This window comes from Strongylocentrotus purpuratus, unplaced genomic scaffold, assembly GCF_000002235.5.
Source record: "Strongylocentrotus purpuratus isolate Spur 01 unplaced genomic scaffold, Spur_5.0 spur5_scaffold_18, whole genome shotgun sequence".
Lineage (NCBI taxonomy): Eukaryota > Metazoa > Echinodermata > Echinoidea > Camarodonta > Strongylocentrotidae > Strongylocentrotus > Strongylocentrotus purpuratus.
In genome coordinates, this window is record NW_022145603.1 from 16,953,325 (window position 1) to 16,967,627 (window position 14,303).

The 14,303-nt window shown below is 40.2% G+C and overlaps 1 protein-coding gene across 1 annotated transcript; it reads left to right on the forward strand.

Moving 5' to 3' along the window:
- LOC100891856 lies at positions 1 to 8,912 on the forward strand. The gene is made up of 4 exons (XM_030989303.1): positions 1 to 212; positions 1,150 to 1,282; positions 5,197 to 5,354; positions 7,994 to 8,912. The coding sequence occupies exons 1-4, from the start codon at positions 90 to 92 to the stop codon at positions 8,144 to 8,146; spliced, it is 567 nt and encodes a 188-aa protein (XP_030845163.1). The 5' UTR covers positions 1 to 89; the 3' UTR covers positions 8,147 to 8,912.
- Positions 8,913 to 14,303: the final 5,391 nt, after the last annotated feature.

Consider the following 14,303-nt stretch of genomic DNA (forward strand, 5'->3'; position numbering starts at 1 on the left):
TTGTGTTTTCATTCCAGGATAGGAAAGTGAGTCGTGCGTGGACCACTCTTGAGGATGATGGTATCTTAGAGGATAGGTTGATTGAGCATATGTGGCAAGACAATAAGGAGCCGAAGGAGATCTTAGTCAAGCTCATGGACAAGTTTGATCTCATATGTGACGCTACTGTAGAAGCTCCTGTAGAAGCTCCTGTAGATGGAGAAGTCACTGAGGTAAATCTCCAGCTATATGCGGCTCCAACTTGGGCCTCTAGTTTTATTTTATCAAAAGTATAGGATTAGGGTTATGTTTGCAATTAGGTTTTCGGTTAGGGTTTAGGTATAGGGTATATTGTTTGATCCAGTGCTGAAGCTAGCAGGCATGTGAAATGTCTGCAGTTACGCAAAAAAAACGTGTTTTTAAAATCAAGATCTCACGTTTTGCATTTAGATTTCCGAGCATTTTATTCTTGGGGGGTGGGGGGTTGCTGGTCTGTTACCATGCTTTTTATCGAAAGATAAATGCATTCTCTGCTATTCTTTGCTATTCTCTGCTATTCTCTATTATGTGAGCAATTATTATTCATGTGTAAAAATGGGATAGAGACTAGCAAATCTGGTATGATTTGGTTTCCCTGTCTAGCGCTGCACACATGTATGTACTAAGATCCGCGGCTTAGCTGGAGTGACTAGGCACCGCATCACACCAGGCTAGCGATCGTGCGCTGACGCTCTAAGGAGATGGCCGGTCGCATCGGCTTTCCTCTGTTTTGGGCTTCCTCACATGCCTGAGTTAGGAATTCATTTTTGGATACCATATTTGTTTATATCTGACAATACATGTTCGATTAAAAATGTCGGTTGTGCCGTGAAATGGAGGGATTAAGTACAGTTTTGAAAGCTTTTACCCTATAAATGTTACCAAAATGTCTATTTCTGAAATTCAGAATAAAAAATTGCTCAATAGGTCGACGTTTTTGTGAAACTTGCAACAATTTAGTGGCAGGAGTGGGATCAATATGTGTAACTTGAAATGACGATTGAAATGATGATTGAAATATGAATTGCTTTGTTCTTTGCTTAGATTTATCAAAATTAGACTTTTTTGTATCTTGCTATATTTTGTTTTGTATTTATGGTTTAAGTGTTTGGATATGTTTTAATATTATAGGTATCAAATGAAACAGAGAAGGAAAAGAAATGCTACTATGTTCCTTCCAGGCTAAAGGCACATCGCTCCCCAAAAGAGATTCCACAGATCAAATCTACAGACTTTTATGTGGACTTCGGGGGCTTCTTACCAGGTGAGGATGAATTCATCATCTGTTAACAACCAGAAGGGTGTTAAAGGGATGGTTGAGTTCTTGTTTAAGACCGCAAATGCCTGCAAAGTGCATGGTTATAATTGCTCTTATTCTCATTTATGACATTTTTAGTGCCCTTTTAGAACCTAAAATTACTTTAAAGGTTTTTCCAGACCCCAACATGTGTGAATTTAGGCACCTTGGATCAAATCGAGTGGCTGTAATTACACGTGCTTCCCGCAACGCAGCCGTGATTGTCCTCATCCCTCTATTCAAAAGATGCTTGGGGGAATCCCGCATTGAGAACACTTCCGTTTCAAATGTCTCCACCACAGAGAGCGATCTTTTCAATAGAGCTTACCAATGGAGCGCTCTCTGTTGCCAAACATGTACAAAGAAGATGTGCAAAATTCAGATCCCTTCCCCCAAAGGGAGAACTTATCAAGAAAATTTATAGAGAAGTCTATCACACATTTTATACAAGTCGTACATTCACGCCCCTTCTTCCTTTAATATGTTTCGCTTTGTTGTAGCTTCATTTGTCACGTTTTTGTTTCTAAACTTTATTATTTTTGCGGGGTTATCTTTAAAAATATTTGACTTCTGGAACACTTATAAACGTATGGGCCATATGTTTATGAATAATCATGAAAAGATTATTATTAATAAATGAATGGCACAAAATATTAATCGTTTGAATGACAGTGCCTTGAAAACTAAACATAACACCAACAGCAGCAGTAGCCTTCATTTTTGTTCTTTTATCTCTCAAGGAAGGTTTTTATTTCCATAATTTCAATACATATTTACATTAATTACTCAATGATTAAGTGAAATATAACAGGCTAGAAATCAGAGAATATACAACGATTCTTCTAGCTTAGTATTACCGGTATTTTTTTCTCCATGCGCCTCAAACACATTAGTCATGTGGAGTTGGCGCTTTACAAATACTCGTTTATATTGATTTTTGATTTTGAGATCATGAATTAATTAATTAAATTGTGTTAGAATCAATGCAGTGTTTCTAAAATCTGAATTGCATGTTTAACTTTTCATTATTTTGTTTCTTTTTTAATTTATTCAGGATTGTTGAAACAAAAAACAAAACAAAACAAAAAATCTAATTTGAAACTTCATGTAAAAATCCCTTAATCACATGTAAATGTGCCCAACATCAAGATATGTGTTTGGTAGCTGCATATGATGCATATTTCTTGATAAGCCAGACAAGGCGCGACGTGCCACAAATTTTACTGAGCCGCGCAAAAATTTTAGGAATTTTGAAAATAAAATGTTGGAAGGTCTTCCCTTTTAGGCCAGGTTGCCTGGTGCTGCTTTTGGCTTTCTACCCTGTGCCGTCGGCCCTGTGTTTGGGGTTAAGCCTCCAGCTCCTGCTGCCATAAGTACTCGGTCACACAGTAGCTTCTCGCACCAATTTTGTTCAGCCTAAGGTGCGGTGTAGCGTGGTAGTGATGACCATGCTGAGCCTATAGCGAAACCTACCAGCTTTAGCAAGGCCTTTAAGCAGGCTTCGTCACTCGACGCTTCGGCGGAGGGTAAGAAGCGGTTTGCTTTCTGATGCCAAGTCTCCGACTGTGACTTCGGCTGAGAAGGCTGTGATAAAGTCTTCACCTTGTCTTTCCAGCCACTCAGACTGAGCTTCTCGGGGCAAGTTGGGGCTTTGCCCCTGCCCTAGGTGTGTCCTGACTGGACTTAGTTACACTTGTCTGGTGTTTGCCGGTTCCCGTTTATGTTTCTAGACCCGTCTTGCCAAGCTCGGCTTCTGAGAGCCTCTGTGCTGTGGTTAGCCTTTCGTTGGTGGTGGCTAAGCTCCCACCTCCCACTACCCTTGCTACTCCTCCATGGGAGGAGTTGGTAGCTAGATTGGGTCTCTCCCTTCCCTTCTGGGTTTTTAGTTTTTCCCCAAGCCGTGGGCCTTTCTGGTACCCTGTCTCACAGTTGACTTCAGCGTCTGGGTTTGGTTCTCAGTAGAGTTTATCCCCACTGCTGACCAGTCCTTGGGGACCCATGTGCAGGTTTCCATTAGAAAATATCTCTCAGATACATTCCCCCAGCTAATACTCAGGGTTATCAGTGTCCATCGCTGTTGTTTTTAAAAACATCTGGCTCCCTGGCGGATTTCCAGCCACCGGTGGATGGCAAATTAGAGAATTAAGAGCTAGAGTTTTCTGCCGAAGACTCGCTGGTCCTGGGGGACCTCCTCTTGTCACTGGCGATATAGTTTCGCCAGAGGCAGTCGGCTGGGACTTCCAAGTCCAATCGCCAATCCGCTGTCCAACACTCGCCGCGCTTGCCACCTTCCTTTGGGAAAGAAGCCTTCGACCTTCGCCTTTTGGATCCACTGGCTTTTGTTGTGAGTTTGGAGTCCCCCTTGCGTGTTCAGCGGCAGCTTCCTCTGCATTCCACGTAGTATATAAGCTCTCTGATCTATTGTAGGATTTCAGAGCTTTCCTTGGAGCATTGATCCTCTCTCTCGGTTCAGATGTCCGTTTCGTAAGAGATTTTTCCTCGCTTTCCTCGAGTGAGCTGCTCGCTTGTGGCCTGGGCGAGAGCCGCCCTGCTCTTTCCCTGCCTTGGTCTCTCTCTCATCACAGATGCCTCCCCCTTGGGGTAGGGCGGTCATCGCCTAAACATTTGACAGGAGGCTGTGTTGAAGCACTCGTTGATCGATCGTGGTGCAGAGCTTCGTTACACCCCCTCTTCACTTAAACCCATCTCCGTCGTCCGGACCGGTTGTAGTCTCTCGCTGGCCTTTCCCAGGTTTTGGGAAAGGTGCTTTCTCAGAATACAAGCAGGCCTGGATTCAAGGTTCAGAGTAGTAATTGTGCTGCCAAGCGCTTAGAGTCTTCATAGTAGTTTGAAGCTCTATTTAAAGGCGGGTTATTATTTCTAATTTCTCCTCTGTTACTGGAGGTGAGATTTAGTCTCTGATGGGCGTTGGTTTATTTTTTGAAAATGACCAAGACTGGCCCCTGTGACAGTCAGCTGTTTGTTATTCTCAGTGAGCCCGTTATCTGGCTTCTTTGGAATCCATCTTTAGATGGATCGTCAAAGACACCAGTCTGCGGGTCCTGAGACCCATTTATCTGGTGCCGAGCCCTGGACTCACGATTGCCATGGGTATAGGTACCCGCTGCTCTTTTTCAAGGTAGTGTAACTGCCTTTTGACTTTCTCTCGATTCCTTCACAACCGTTTTCTTTAAGGGATTTGCGGCAGGTAAAGAATCGTTTGCTATGGCAACATTGTGTGCAGCAACATCTTCCTGGTTCCCCTGCTAACCTCTTTCTTGGGACATGCCTCCCGCTTTCATCTGTGCTGGTCTAAGCAATAATAAGTAGATACATTGATTTATCGAGGTAAATTAGTCAAATCAGAACTGATTTTATTATTTACTAATACTGTATAAATCTATGTATCTACCTATGTTCCTCCCTCCGTCCCCTCTCCTTGACTGGCAACATGTCCCAAGTTTGGTCTGCGGCTGCTTGTGAGAGGATGATTATGTGTGCGTGCATTCCGCGCGTGAGCTGGAGGTTGGCGGGGTTCCAGGGGGGGGGTATGCACAGTTGTGACTTTTTCTTTTTCTCGATGGTCTGCTTTGTCTAGAGGACGAAGCAATAATAGGTTATATGAATAATAAATCATTTAATCAGGTCTGATTTAACTGATTTCTTGCCAAAGGACGTGTTAGGGTGTTCAGATTTACAAACCACTAGACATATGACTATGTTTATATTCAGAGTTTAGTCCAACTTGTTAGAAACTCATTTTCTCAGAAATATATAATTGTGTTGAAGTATTATTGCAGCTGATATATATTTTAAGCTGGCTTTCAAAACTTCACTAGCCATAACCTGTTAGTCATCTCTCTTGTTTGCTACTTCCACAGATGGGCTGTTTCATCGGTTGATGACTAGAGCAGTAAGATGGAAGGGAAAAAGAAAAAGGGAAACAGTCAAACTTTTCTATCGTCAGATCCAAATACCACTTGATAATAAGCATCAAGCCTATCTAGAGATGTTACCCCCTCCTGAAGCAACTATCAAGGTATGAGTGAAGTGTCAGCAATACCTTTTTTTGTGGTGGGGATACTGAATTGTAGGTCGAGTTTTTGAGGCCATGCATCGGATCCCTTCATAGGCAATAAATAGCCTCCACCGGGCAATGTTATAGTCATTCTCCCAAAGACGATTAGATCGTACTGTTGACACAAAGAGAACCAAGAGCTCTTCAGGGCTCTTATTCCTTTGAAAGAAGTACATTGTGTAACCCTGAAAACTTTACCTACTATTCAGTATCAATTAGGTCTGGTTCTTAGTGCTCTAATCTGAAAAGCAGAACCTCATGATATGTGACCTTTGGTGTGTTTTTTTTTTTGGGGGGGGGGGGGAATTAAATACACATAAATTCTTAAGCTGATAAGTGTATTTAAGATGTGATTACAAGCCCAATAATTGTTTATATTTTCAATCTATCTTTTTGTTTTTGTTTTGTTTTGCAATATTGTGATATTCTATTTAAAAAAAAAAAATTACATTGTATTTTAATTGTGTAATTTAATACAGTGCTCTCTTTCTCTTGCAAATCAGATTTTGTGTACCGAAGTGCATGCTCTATAATGAACACAGAATAAATAAATTTATAAATAAACTAGACATAATACTTGTTTGGAACAAGTATAGGTGGGCTGGTCAACTAAAATTTGAGACAAAATAGAGCAAAAATAAGCGAGATACTGCTAAAAAACAATGTCATGTAGATTAATGATGTGAACGAAATTCACCTTCCATAGGCATAACACGCAACTTAAGAAATTTCTGATATGTGCCTATCATCGTAAATTTCACTATGATGTCGTGATCAAAATGAAATGGAGTCGGAGAAATGATTCCTTGTCTCATTTGTCATCATAATGGCCTTGGAACTCAAAATACGAATTTGCATATTATGACGTCAGCATATTTATGGAAAATTGATTGTATCTCTGTAAATATTGATCGATTTTCTTCCAAATTTCGATATGTTGTAGCAAAGCTCAGTCATCACCATTTTTCATTTTGATCACGACATCATAGTGAAATTTACGATGATAGGCACATATCAGAAATTTCTTAAGTTGCGTGTTATGCCTGGAATCATTTCTCCGACTCATACTCTATCTAAATATGAAAACAAATTGAAGGTCACGGCTCATTCCAAAGAGCTATAATGGATTTTGTATAGGCATGTTTTTGTCCATATATGCGATGTATTAAAAGAGCTCGCGCGCACAGACGTTTATCTTGAATTGACGCTCATCTTGTTATTAATGGTCATAAAGAGATAAACATGGTATCAAATTCCTCGAAAAAATATGAGAAATATCATGAAAGAAAAAAAATGGCGATTCTATGTTTTGTAATGTTGTTACGCGCGAAAACGCGCGCGCATGCGCGTGTGCGCGATTTTTTATAAAATGCTTAAAATGACCTGAAACGTATGCAAAAAAAATTTGAGACGATTTTGAGCATTTTAAATTTTTGCGCGCGCACTGACGCGCGGACGTACGCGCACGCGCGCGTTTTTTTACCTGAAATTGACCGGACTGATATTGACCTTGATCATGATAAATATGAATGATAAATACCTTTTGGTTATGAAGATATGATCATGAGATGATTTTCAGAAAATTTCACAAAATGGCGCCTAGATGACGTCATCAGTCAAGGTCAAGGTTGAAAACCTTACCGTGTCTTGTCCATATGCCTATACATATGTGTGCTAAATATCAAAGCATTTGATTGAACCATTTCAAAGTTATCTTGCTAACAAAAAAGTGGGTCAAAATAAGAAAAATAAATAAATAATAATAATAAATAAATAATAATAAAGGCAATTTTAACAAAAATATAAGGTGGTCTGTATTAGATACAGCCCACCTGATTAATAAATATCCCTCTCAAAATTGAGGGGAGTTATTGACTAATAATTATGACTATTCTAAAGGTTATAATTTGGGGATTTTGTTTGCTTTACATGCTACGATCTCTGTTGATTTTATATTTGTTCTTTTCAATACATTTAATTTATTGTCTTCTATATATATATTTTAAAACTTTGACCTTTCTCCTATGCTCATGTTATCAATATTGAAACTTTATTTTGTATACCTTAAGATAGTCTGAGAGGTTTATTGTATCCTTGCCCAATAATGTCCAAATTTCCCACCAAAGTGAGAGAAGTATAAAGCAAGATATTCTTAGCATAATGTACAGTTTCTTAGCACCGCACAAGGATCGCCATTTCCTTGATACTATGTGAAGTTGTTTATGAAGTAAATGGATGCTTCCTCACCCCTCCCCTCTACATCATGCCTAGAATATCTTCATTTATATACATGTATCCCTTATAAATTTTCATGAGGAATATTGTTCATCAATAGGCAGGAATAAATCTGATCTTGTAGCATACTTACTGTTATTGTTTGGGGTTAGGTTTTTTCTTTGTTACTTCAAAAAAAACAAAAGGCTTTATGCCAGTAATTCACTTAACTTTTTCTGATTTGCAATGTATTTCTTTTGCAGAACCGGATAAAATGGCTTTGATATAGCAAAAATTGTTTAGTTATCAACTGTACACAATTACACACCATCATTTTATTAATGTCTTAATCTGTTATCCTTGAACTTTGATGCTGATTACTTCAGGTCACTGTATTCCGAGAAGTGGTTGATGGTTCTTGGGATAGCCATCAACCTCCAGCCCCAAATGTTGTCAAAAAGGTAAGTAGCTCAACAGGGTGGTTTCAATTACAACACAATAGCAATGAACAAAGACGGAGGCGCATAACAGTTCTCTGACATTTATGATATGTGTTCACAAAATAATGTTTGTGTTCGATTGGAAAACTGGTAGCTTGATTTAGTCTGTCAGCACACATCTGAGAAAGGTCTCTTAACCATAGAATTGAAACTGTCACTGGTAAACAGTTTTAGATGTGTCATAGAACATATTTCTTATAGAAAAGAGAAAGTAGAGGTAACTGCATATAAGTTGAATCAGTTGGGACCGCAAAGAAAAATATAGTTTGACTTGGGCAATAAATGGAAGTGTAAGTAACACATGATTTACATAGGTCCAAGAAATTTATTTAACTTACAGAAAATTTGACATGTACTTGAGTTATGCAGAGCTACCTGTAGTTGATTTCAATTAAGACAATAGTAAAGTTAGACCAAAGGCACTTAAACTTGAATTAGTAATCAACTACAGTTGAAGGCAGAATTAACACCAGTTCTATTTCTGAAAGTCTGGTTAAGTTTAACCATATTCTACATCCACTTTATGTTGTAACACCATTTAGCTATCAAACTGTAACTCTGTGCTTCATCAAAATGGTAGACCTTTCTCATACCTTTCTGTGCCAATAGGTTTATAGACAATTGAAATTAACTTCCAGGAGAATATAAATGGTTCATGATGTATTTTGGTCTAGATATATTGGAAACAAACCTCAAAATAAATGTACTGTTTATGGATCAAGAAGATGAGAGGACCATTTTTCCCTCCACCCAAATCGGCAATGCCTGTTCATATGTCCCAGACTTTGTTAGCTTAAGAGACAATATAAGCCAATGTGTGATCAATGCGCTATCCTCATGACAGTTTCATTGTAGATCTGTCTATTATGAGATAATGAAAATAATAATAATCTTTTAAAGTCCACTCCAAATTTTATTGGGTTAAACCGAAAATGGAAATTCTTTTGCCCAATTGATCGTGAGCCCGGCAGCCACTGAGCAGCGCCAGATCGACGTTGCTCTATACCTTATTGTTGAACGCCAAACAAGGTAGCAGCAACTCCCGTCTTTTAACGTCTTTTAGTATGAAGCGGCCGGGGTTCAAACCCACGACCTCTCGGTTGTGAGGCGGACGCTCTATTGGCTGAGCCAACACACCGATGTGAATTTAAATCAAAGTTAAGTAAACTTGAAGTAGACAAAAAGAAATTAAAATAAAAAATCTGTCTTGGTGTTGTTTGTGTATTTATGGCAGGTGACGGACTTTGTAACGACAAACCTTGATAGCCTTAAGCAACACTGGGCTAAGAGGATCAAATATAATGTCTGCATTCTGTGCCCGTGCCCGGACCCGAGTTGCTGTAAGAAGCTACTGTTAGACTGCTGCTTGGAGCAAGAATCACTCACGTGTCGCATACATAACAGCCTTACGCTTCCAATCAAGTTCAAGTTTGGTAGGTGTATAAGACTTGGTACCCCACCAAAAACTACATACCGTAATTAACAGTGTATAAACCGAACCTTTTTGCCGCCGAAAAAAAATCAAAGTCGGGGGTGCGGTTTATACACGGTACACCAAAAAACAAAAAAAAATAAAAGTTTCGATTTATGGCGCTATGCCTGGCAATGTCTCCCAGCTCAGTAATAGGTGTGTTGACTCACCACTCAGAAACTAAAACAACACTCAAATTTGTCTGTCATCTTGGTTTGAAATTAATCTTTCTGATAGATATCAATATGTAGTTTATAATAATAATTCCTAATTTTTCTTGTATTACATGGTGTACCACAAGGTCCTATCCTAGGTCCTCTACTGTTTTTTAAATTTACATTAATAATCTTACACATTCAGCTGCACCTCGCAGTTAAATGAAAGGCCTTCCCGCGTGGGTTTTTTAACACGAAACCGGCAACAAAAAAAGTCGGCAAAAAAAAGGAAAAAAAAACCACTTTTTTTTTTTTTTTAAAGGGCGAAAAAGAGGGGTGCGGTTAATACACGAGGGCGGTTTATACGGATAATTACCATATGAACAATTTGACCTACATTCGGCCAAAAGATCAATGAGTCATTTGTGTACCTCCTACACAGACAACGAACATTCGAGTGCACTAGAGCGTAACACCATGGTACAGGAGAACATAGGACTCTTTCAATTTTAGAAAATAGGGGTTGATCATAGAAAACTAGTGAGAGTATGCGTAACTATTAAGTTACACTTACACAGTAATTCAGACCCTATATTATGCCAATTTCAAAAATAAGTAAGAATAAAAGACGTTCACTCTCTTACTCTTAGTAAAAGAGAAACAAATCAGGAACTTACATGCATGTAAGTCTAGTAGCTTATAGATGCAGATGCACATTACCACTGTGTAATAACTTCACTTACGAACTTGCATTTTTATAGAGGTCATGAGTAAATTGATTTTAAAAATGCCTTTCATTTGATTGAAATTGGCCCTACTTTCTCGACAACCAATCACATTATGTGAAACATCAGACGGCAGGGGATTATATACCCTCTGTTTTGGCAGCCTAGACCACCCAATAACGAGTCACATCAATTATCTCCTTGAAGTACACAACCCCCAGTGAAAAGGGCGAATTGTGACCTCCATAGCTCCATGGAGAATTCACAAAGTGAGCGATCGTTGTCCAGTTTGGAAGACGAAATGGTGTGTAATCAAAGTTTGTTTTCCTTGTAGGAGCATTTTATTAAACACTAAGCACATTTTCAATGAAGATTTCATGTGTTATAGACTGCGGAGCGAGACCGCGTTAACAGATGCCTGAAATTTGTTCATAATATGTTTTGCTCTGAAACGAATCTCCCACACAGCAAACCCATGGTCCCATTAAGAAATACTCTCTAGTCTCGCGGGGAATCTTTGAGGAGGGAAATGTAAGATAATACCTTTTCCATATGGGGTGATTGGTGGAAAATGCAGAGCATTACATAAGGCCTGTTGGTCATAAATCTGAAGGCTAATCCTTGTGATTGATAATACCTGTTATTGCCAATATTGGGTAAACACCAAAATAGTGTCAATATTCCCCACGAAAGCACACTACTATGCATCGATCTTTAATATAGATAAAAGTCACTTGTGTGTAGACCTAGCTGTACACCTGTACACACTGACATAGGGCCTGCATGGAACGCAAGTCCAACTTTAGTTTCGTATGTGGGGGGTTATATGTTATACCGGTACTTGATTTTCTCCATCGATACTCCTTGACTATTGATGCATAGAATACCAGGTAAAATTGTGTTAGGTTGATTTTATACCTTAAATCATTATATTTTAGGTTATTAGTGCAATTATTGTACTTATGTGTATAAAAGTATACTCATGGTGTTGTCAAATGGCACTTTTTGTCTTCTCCGAGAAATGCCCTTGTTCACCTCTGAGAAGTGCCCCTTTTACTTTGAAAGGTGCAATTTACATTTTTAGTAAGTGCCTTTTCCTGCTTTTGATACATTTGTTCCCCTTGTTACTTTTGATGTAATTGCTCTTTGCTAGCTAGGTGCCACTTTTTACCTTTATCTCCCGCTGTTGCTTACAAATTACATTTTGTGGTCGTCTGAAGTGCCATATCTAGTTTCAAAGAATCAGAGCAGCTTTTGTGTAGTAACATGAAACCCTTTTCTTTCTACCACTGATAAATGCCAGTCAGGAGGGGGCAGGGGGCACAATGGCCAAAATGTCATAGAAACTAACTGTGCCACTTTCAGTAATAAAATCGTGCTTGCTTACAAAGCTATCGAACCTCCCTTTTCTATTCCAAGGTAATCGATAGCACTTTTTTCAACAATATACATAGGTATTCAGACAATGCAGTGGCGGATCCAGGGGGGGGGCCGAAACGGCCGCGGCCCCCCCCCCCCCCTATTGGCGGCGCAAAAAAAGGAAAAAAAAAGAGGAAGAAAAGAAGAGAAAAAAAGAAAGGAGAAGAGGAGGAAAAAAAGGAGAAGAGAAAGGAAAAAAGAAGAGAAGAGAAAAGATAAAGACCCCCCCCCCTCCCCCCACTCCCTCCAACTCCGGGGTCGGAGGGACCGAATATGTGTTCCCTAAATTTCCGATAAAGAGTTACTTTTCACGAAACAAAGTCCAGCCCGCAATACACAAAAATCCGGCCCGTACTGACTTTACACAAGGGAGATAGAGGGGTGCTTTCAAAGAGAGGGAACATACATGTGCGTACCCTAGATAACACTGAGAGGAAAGGGGGGGGGGTTGGGGAAAAGAAAAGTCGGTGAGAAAGGGGGAAAGACAAGGAAATGGCGCTAAGTGACAGTAACGACAAATATGGGAAAACTGTAATCGGGAGATTTGGGGTCATTCCAGAAGGCTCATTGGCAAACGTTATTGAACAGAGGGGGGCCGGGCCGGCCGCATAAAATCTAGAGCCGCGGATTCAAAGTTAAACGTTAAGAACAGCCCCTGCGGTCATCACTCTTTAGTGAGAAATTTGAAAAGGGCACAATATTTTGGATGTCTTTTAAATAGAAGTTATATACTCAACAGTCAAATTTTAAATTAACGGTAGGGCCGCTTCACAACTCTTATTTTGCCCTTCATTTGGATTTAGCTCATATCGACTCGCTTGTGCTTGTATTTGAACTCATGTTGGTAGTAATCATGGACAGGGGCGGCAATCCTGGGCCCGATATGGGGACAAGTCTCCCAGGAAATTTAGAAATATAGCTAGAAATAAATATAGCGGAAAGAACGTACATATCGGGCTTAGGGATTTTCTAGAATGCATAATTTCAGCATTCAACATTGCAAAATCTCACTTGGTCGCTACGCCCCGGCCCTCGCCCGATAACATAAAACTATGACGCTCCCGGCCGTGATTTATCCATGGTAGGTGTAATAGAGAATGGTACAACGAATCGTCTTCTTTCTCTAATAATTTAATGAAATGTCAAAGCTTCCGCTCATCGCTCGGGAGGGGGGCAACTGAATTCGGACAAGGATTGGGAGTCGAGAATGATTCGTCTTCTTCCTCTAATAATTTAATAAACCGTCAAAGCTTACGCGCGGGCAAGGGAGAACTTAATTCAGACAAGGATTAAGAGTCGAGAATGGTACAAAGAATCGTCTCCTTTCCCTTATAATTTAATGAAACGTCAAAGCTTCAGCGCTTCGCGCGGGAGGGGGGGGGAACTCAATTCAGACAAAGATAAAGAGTCGACGGTACAACGAATCATCTTTTTTCTCTAATAATGTAATGAAACGTCAACGTTTCCGCACTTCGCGCGGGAGGAGGGGGGCAGGAACTCAATTCAGACAATGATTAAGAGTCGATAATGGTACAATGAATCGTCTCCTTTCCCTTATAATTAAATGAAACGTCAAAGCTTCCGCGCTTCGCTGGGGGGGGGCGGGAACTCAATTCAGAAAAGGATTAAGAGTCGAGAACGGTACAACGAATCGTCTTCTTTCTCTAATAATCTAATGAAACGTCAAAGCTTCCGCGCTTCGCGCGGGAGGGGGGGGAGGGGGGGGGGAGGAAACTCAATTCAGACAAGGATAAAGAGTCGATGACTGTACAACAAATCATCTTCTTTCTCTAATAATTTAATGAAACATCAACGTTTCCGCGTTTTGCGTGGGAGGGAGAAAACTGAATTCAAAGAAGGGCTAAGAGACGAGAATGGTAAAACGATTCGTCTTCCTCTAATGAACCGTCAAAGCTTACGCGCATCGCACGGGCAAGGGAAAACTTAATTCAGACAAGGATTAAGAGTCGAGAATGGTACAAAGAATCGTCTCCTTTCCCTTATAATTTAATGAAACGTCAAAGCTTTAGCGCTTCGCGCGGGGGGGGGGGGGGGACGGGAACTCAATTCAGACAAGGATTAAGAGTCGAGAATGGTACAAAGAATCGTCTCCTTCCCTTATAACTAAATTAAACGTCAAAGCTTCCGCGCTTCGCGCGGGAGGGGGGGGGGTGGGAACTCAATTCAGACAAGGATAAAGAGTCGAGAATGTTACAACGAATCGTCTTCTTTCTCTAATAATTTAATGAAACGTTAAGCTTCCGCGCTTTGCGCGGGAGCTTAACTAAATTCAGAGAAGGATAAACCCTAATAAGGCCGGGGGGCCATTAGGGCCCCCCCTCCACGATTTTTCTGATTGCTCGGGAACGCATACGGATGGCGCCCCGCCGCTCGCTGACTTTTTTCTTTCGAGTCTTGCGCATCTT